At 38.7% G+C, this 7,116-nt stretch overlaps 1 protein-coding gene across 1 annotated transcript; it reads right to left on the reverse strand.

Moving 5' to 3' along the window:
• Positions 1-6,121: 6,121 nt before the first annotated feature.
• On the reverse strand, positions 6,122-6,785 carry LOC148033810 (pterocarpan synthase 1-like). Its single transcript, XM_087682360.1, has one exon. It carries the CDS (start codon positions 6,780-6,782, stop codon positions 6,162-6,164), a length of 621 nt encoding a protein of 206 aa, XP_087538486.1. The 5' UTR covers positions 6,783-6,785; the 3' UTR covers positions 6,122-6,161.
• Positions 6,786-7,116: the final 331 nt, after the last annotated feature.

Below are 7,116 nucleotides of genomic sequence, written 5' to 3' on the forward strand. Positions count from 1 at the left end.
CAATACATCCTCCAGTGAGGATGAGACATTGTGTCTTCATGATTGAGACGCTTGGCTACGAAGGAAAGTCAAATTGAGACCCTGTAATTTTTACTGCTTTATTTGCACAAATATTATTGGTCTATGTTGTGTCTTCACCATTAAACAAAATCTCCTTTTTTTAATTGAGCAGGATGCGGTACCATATCCTCAAATGGTCCCTCCAAGGCATCGAGAGGCTGCGAAGCGTCGACGCGAGGAGACAGAGTCCTCAAGAAGAGTAGAGACTAATGACGATGGTAGCAACCCTCTTCAAATGCCCCATCAAGTTTTGGAGGAAGAGATTTTGGACAACATGGTGCATGATTTATTTTCCCATGAGGTTCGGGGAGAGGGCGCCACTAGAGAGACAGATGACCCGCTACACATAGCGTCAAAAACTCCATTGTACGAAGGTTGCACATACTCCGTTCTACGTGCATCTCTTGAGATACTGAACTTACAAACCATTTATGGATGGAGTAGTGCTAGCTTGAATGTATTATTGAAGTATGTATCATTTGATATTAATTCATAAATGCTTCTAGATAATATTCGCGGTTTGTTAACTCTGTTTGCACAATATATGAAGGTTATTGTCACAAATGCTTCCAAATGGAAATAAATTACCAACGAAAAGGTAGTAAGCAAGGTGTTTCTTGACATCTCTTGGAGGTCTCGATTACATTAAAATCCATGCATGTGTCAATGATTGCATCTTGTTTCATGGGAATCATGCATCTATACGACAATGTCCTATTTGTGGTGAACCAAGATACAACTAAGAGATGAAATCAATGGATGTGCCTCGTAAGGTTTTGCGATATTTTCCTATTATTCCACGTATTCAACTTATGTTTAAGTGTGAATCTATTGTGAGACTCATGTCATGGCATGCTAGTCACCATTCAAGTGATGAAAAGTGAAAATTTTCTTCAGACACACCAACTTGGCAACACATAGACAATTTATGGCCTACTTTCAAAGAAGAGCCCAAAAATTTGATATTTGATCTAGGATTAGATAGAATAAATCCATTTGGCATGAAAAGCACCTTATATAGTGTATGACCAGTGGTATTGGTGAACTCTAATATCCCTCCGTCCATGGCAATAAAAAAAAAGACATGTAATATTGTCTCTTTTGATACCTGAAAAACACAAAGTAAAATATATGGACATTTACTTAGAGCCTTTGATCGAGGAGTTAGAAATGCTATGGAGAGGTATTGAGGTGCAAGATTGAGTGCATCATTGTCCTCTAGAGATTTCACTTTAAAGGGCATGTTGTTGTGGACCATGCATGACTTTCCAGGCTATGAAGAGTGTTTAGATAGTTGCGTACTTTATTTTATTCATTCTTACCCTTAATCAAATATATGTCATCATTAACCCACTTATTTTTACAAGTTTCACTATATTAGGATATCATGCATGTCCAATTTGTGGTCCCTCTCTGGTTTCTTCTAGACCGACACGCTTGAAAAAGGTTATCTATGACAATCATCATCGTTTTCTTCCTATTGATCACCCTAAATATGCACCTCCTACTAATGGAAGAACTCCACAATCTCTGACCATTCAAGATTGGAAGGACACTTGGACACATGCCAATGATCATCCTCCACTCGGCATGAGTCAGTAACTAGTTTACTTCTTTTGTTTGTCTTTAAAGTACACTCCATTATGAGAAAGACAAATAATAAATTGTTTGTACCTTAGATTCTCTATATTTTTTCATCTCCCATATTGGGCTGAACTCAAGATCAATCACCTGTTGGACCCCATGTATATATTCAAGAATGTTGCCTCTACATTATGGGATCACTTAATCGGGGCTTGTGATTCTGTTAATCTAAGGGAGGATTTACGTAGCATTGGACGTATGAGACGAGCTTGGCCACGTATCAGACCCAAAGGAAAGATCGAGTTACTGCCTACACCTTGGATGTTGTCGAAGACCAATAAAAGATGGTGAAACAACAGATACGTAGCTTTCGAACTCCCACAAGATATATGAGATGCTTCAAGGGAGCTTTCATAAAGAAAAAGAAAAGAGGTGTGGAGCTTTCAAGTCTCACGATTAGCACAAAATGATTCAAGTAAGGATTTTTATAGCCATAAATATATTAATTAGTGGAGTAACTATGTAGACTAATTAACAATGTATGAATATTTACATACAGTTCATCCTTTCTACCAGCATATCCCATTGTGTTTCGAAAGATGTGCGTGATATCATTTACAAGATGGGTGAGCTCGTGAGGTATGTATACATTATACTTATTTTTTCGTTTACATATTACATACATCACATAGTAAACCAGCTTGAATTTATGGACAAAACTAATCATCGTTTTCAATTACATGTTGGTAGATTTGTGAATCAATCCAAATATGTTGCAAGAGGCTCAAGTATTGTCCATTGAGGTGGTTTGTTTGGTGGAGGAAACTTTTCCTTGCTCCATTTTGACTATTCAAGTACACTTAATCGTACATCTGATTGATGAGATCGCAATTTGTGGGGTAGTTCATGCAATGTGGATGTTTTTTCTAGAGCGCTTAAATTATGAAAACCCTAAAAGATTTTGTAAGGCAAAATGCACGGCCCGAGGGAAGCATGGCTAAGGGTTAGTTAGTGCAATCATCCCTTGTACAAATCTCTGAATATCTTACTAAAGTGGACCCCTCTTTACCACGACTATGGAAAGATGATGAAGATTTGAGGATGACCTCTATAATACCTCAAGGAAAAGGAATGAGCAAAGTGCTAATGAAAGAGAAACTTTGTAAGTTAAATGTATTTTGTGTGCTTAACAGTGAAGTAATGAGCAAATGGGTGACATTATATAAAGAAGCAAGGGCAAGAAGAGTAAGCAAAAGGCAAGCATTTCGTACTAAATATGGATGTAATGTCCCATATCCAGAACATTTAAGTACACTTCCACGTCATATTGATATAGATTGGCTACATGAAGAAATAGAGAAGATGAAAAAAGAGAAGGCAATGGCTATATCGCAAGAGGAGTGGGAATACACACGAGGTTGCTTATCAAAGGTGAGACATACTTATAATTAAATTATCTTTAGTTATATATGATATAATAATTTCACATGTTTGATCTTTAACTAAATCATTAATATGATCTCAACAATGTACTACTAGTGCACATTGTTCAATGCTATTTGGTGTGAAGGCAAACATTTTCAAACTCAACGTATAGATGATAAGAGAAATATCCAGGATTGTGGTATCCTTGCAAACTTCCAGAATACCAATGGCACCATGGAAGGTTATTGTGGCTTGATCCAAGATATTTTGAAGCTTGACTTTAGGCGATTTTTTATATATGTACTAGATATGAAGTGGTTTAAAGAAGTAGTAACAACGGGTGAGCATTGCACAATTAGACGTCATCCAAGTGGTTTTGTAGTGATTGACTCTACAAAATTTCACCAAGGCAAGAATGGCACATTCGTACTACCTGAATAATGCGAGCAGGTATATTAGAAGCTATTTATTTTCATATATATTATTTCTTGATACATTCTCAAAATACAATAAATATCTAAGTTGCTTACTTTTTTGTTTTTTAAATGTAGGTTGTGTATCACCCAATGGTAAACAATAACCGATGGTGGCATGTCATTCCCATATCTAATCGTTCAAAACCAATATATGGCAATGCTACCAACATAGAGATAGTTGATGACAATCCAACAATCAATGATGATGCACATGATGATGCCATGATCGATGATATACATGATGCGGTGCAAGATGATCCCCGTGAGGATGTTCAAGGAAGTGTAGAAGAGGATAACAATATGATTGCATATGATGATGAAGAAATTGAGCATAGCAATACATCTGACAATGGGATAGACTTATTTGTTTCATTGCCTATTGGTAACATAGACCTAGAGGTAGATAGTCTAGCAAGGGCCTATCTAATTGAAGATGAGATTGATTATTCATTGTAACATATATAATTAGTTTTGAATGATTGGATGTATATTTGTAATACTAAAAAAGAAGTAAAGTTGATAATGTATTTAAAAAAATACTAGATATTAAGATGTTTGGTCATATTTAGGGACTTTATGAGAAATGAAAAATATATGCGTTTATTTTCGTATCTATAAGTGTGTTTAAAAACGCAGGTATATAGACGTGTTCTATATACTAGCACCAATAGACGCGCTGATAAATGCACCCGCTATTTCGCGTATACAGTGCGCATCTATAGGGTTTTTCTCTTGTAGTGCAATTTACATATAAGCTGATCTACTGAAGATAATATTGAATCATTGCTAATCAAAACCCATTGCAAAGTATGGACATAAGAAAACATCAATCCCATCAAACGTAAAAGTTACTAATTAAATGAATAAATTTTGGCACCACAAAATATGGCAGATTTACCTATAAATTGAGCTACAGAATCTCTGTTCTACCTTGTGTTAAGTGTTGCAATAACAATTGATCCTTAAGTTAGAACTAGCATCAAATCCTATTGTAAATATAGTAGAAAAGGAATAATGCAGAGAGGAAGAAAGAGAGTGTATGTGAGTACGCAAGAGAGAGAAATAAATGAGCACCTATCCAATCTTGCCCAAATTGATCTCTGCAAAAGACAAAAGCAAGAGTTAGTATTTACATGAAGGTATACTGAAAAAACAGTAGAAAAGAGGAAACACAGAGAGAGAAAGAGAGAGGGAGAGAGAGATGAGCACTTATGCAATGTCATCCAAAATTATCTCTGCAATAAAACAATAACAAGGGTTAGAACTAACATTATGTTGTATTAAAAAGATATCAGAAAAAAAAAAACCAAACAGAGAAAGAGATTAACACCTTTGTCTCTTGCTCCAAATAAACTCTACAAGAAAACAACAATTAGAACCAACATCAAATTCTATTGAAAACACAACATAAAATAGAAACAACACATAGAGAGAGGGGAGAAAGAAATGAGAGAGAGAGAGAGAGAGATGAGCACCTCTATCTCCTGCCCCAAACAACCTTTGCAATAAAATAACAATAACAATAAGAAACAACATCAAACCCTATTGAAAAAATAACAAACAAGAGAGAATGCAAAGAGAGATGGGCACTTGTGTTTTGCCAAAAATCTGGAGCTGCATGGAGAAGAAAGTGCAGAGGTAAGCAGAACGCTCAAAACCCTAATTACTCTCAGCAGGAAGCTTCAATGGAGACGGAAATTCACGAGTATAGAGAAGAGAGGGAAAGTGGTCTATTGCTCAACTTTTGGGTCAAACTAATTTCGTGAGAGGAAAAAAAACCAAAATTGAAAATTCTCTAAAAAAAGGGGAGAAATACGAGGTGAGAGAACTCAAATTTTGTGTACTATTCATTCTCCATTTTTTAAATCCCCCACTACTCCTTTTTTAATAGAAAACCCAAGATTTGGAGAGAGAAGATTCACCCTCCATAGATGTCAATATCTAGCATTTCTATTAAACAATCCAAAAGGGCCACATCTTAAACTATATTACTTTTAAGGGCCCATTTGTGAGTTCATTTTTTTCCTAATGCTTAAAAATTGATTTTAATTATTGGGTTAAATGATTGCAGCTAAGCAAATGAAAAAGCTTTCTCACACATTTTGATTGTATGGTTTACTCTACTCGAGGCTTATATACTAAGTCTATCATGATTGGTTCTGCAAATCTAGTGTTGAGGGTTAATAGTATGCTAAGGTTTTCTTCAATTAAGGCGAGTTAGCAACAAGCATGCATAATCAAGCTACTCCAAACACTTTCATGCACTTTTTTAAAAAAAAGAGAAAAGAAAAAGAAAGAAGAAGGGTAATGCTCTTGCGCATGATAGTGCGCTCTTGTTATTATTTCTTATTTGTATTCTTTATTACTATTTCTTATTCGTGTTAAACCACACATCTCTCTCTCTCTCCACATAGACACACACACAATGCTTGATCATAGAAGTGATGCATATTTGCTCCAAAATGCAATGAAGCTAACAAGCCCCATATAAGTGACACAATAAGTCAACCAAACAACACAAGAGTCAACCAATATATTAATCATCGTATATTTGTGTGAGCTAGCACGACCTCTCTCTCTCTAACTCGCCCCCATCGGACAATAACAGCCACTAAGCTAGTGTGAATACAATTCCGGGAGCAAGGATTCGAGGGTGGGAAGGGGCTCAGGAGCGGGGTTGGGCCGGTAGATGTGGATGACGTAATAGTAGACGTCGTGGGTGGCATTGCCATAGTTGGGGAGCGAGTAGCCGATGGCGTAGCCAGTGGCGCCCCGGAAGTCACCGGACCCGCCGGTGACCGCGAACTCCCAGCCTCTGTCGAGGTTGGCGACGTTGGCCTCGCCTTGGAGGTTGAAGATGCCGTCGTAGACGCCGTCGTTGTAGGTGATGGAGCACACGTGGAGGTTGCCGATGTAGGCGGAGCTGTAGGCGACGGTGGTGACGAGGCAGCGCTCGGCGCCCAGAGGGATGGAGGTGGCGGGGTCGGGCCCGGACGTGAGCGGAAGGTTCATGGCCGTGAGGAGGCCGAAGCCGATGACCGACTGGTCGCCGTCGCTGCCGGGTGGCGCCACCAGCTCCACGATGTTATCCCCCAGGAAGTAGTGCATGTAGTAATGCAGTACCAGTGGCGGCTGCTGCTGCTGCTGCGCCGCCGCCTCAGTAGCCACCATGAGACCCGTTAACGTAAGCACGCATGCCGCCAGCCAGCCAATCGTGGTGCACGCTGACGCCTTCATCTCTCTCAGACTCTCTCTCTCTCTCTCTCTCTCTCTCTCTGTCTCTCGTGGGGACTCTCTTCGACATATATAACACCCACGGCGCCCAAGCTTCCCACGTCTCGCGTCCCCTCTGAATCTATTTTTTAAAGCATACATTAGATTATTGATGAGGACAGTCCTTGCTGCCACCGTTAATAGTCCAGTGGGATTCGTGTACATTTGGCAATGAATAAGCCGTGCTCCTCAACACTCACTAGCGGCAGATGAATTCAATCTCCAAGAATTCGAGTAAAACCTTGTGTTACTGATCAAGGCGACCTCCCTGTCTTCATGACCTTCGAAGTTCGTACCA

The sequence above is a fragment of the Lygodium microphyllum genome, chromosome 7, assembly GCF_053477565.2.
Source record: "Lygodium microphyllum isolate KBCC chromosome 7, Lygodium_microphyllum_v1.1.10, whole genome shotgun sequence".
Classification (NCBI taxonomy): Eukaryota; Viridiplantae; Streptophyta; class Polypodiopsida; order Schizaeales; family Lygodiaceae; genus Lygodium; species Lygodium microphyllum.

Excerpts from the sequence above, each read along its gene's own strand:
- LOC148033810 (XM_087682360.1), bottom strand. The coding sequence starts at position 6,782 with ATGAAGGCGTCAGCGTGCACCACGATTGGCTGGCTGGCGGCATGCGTG.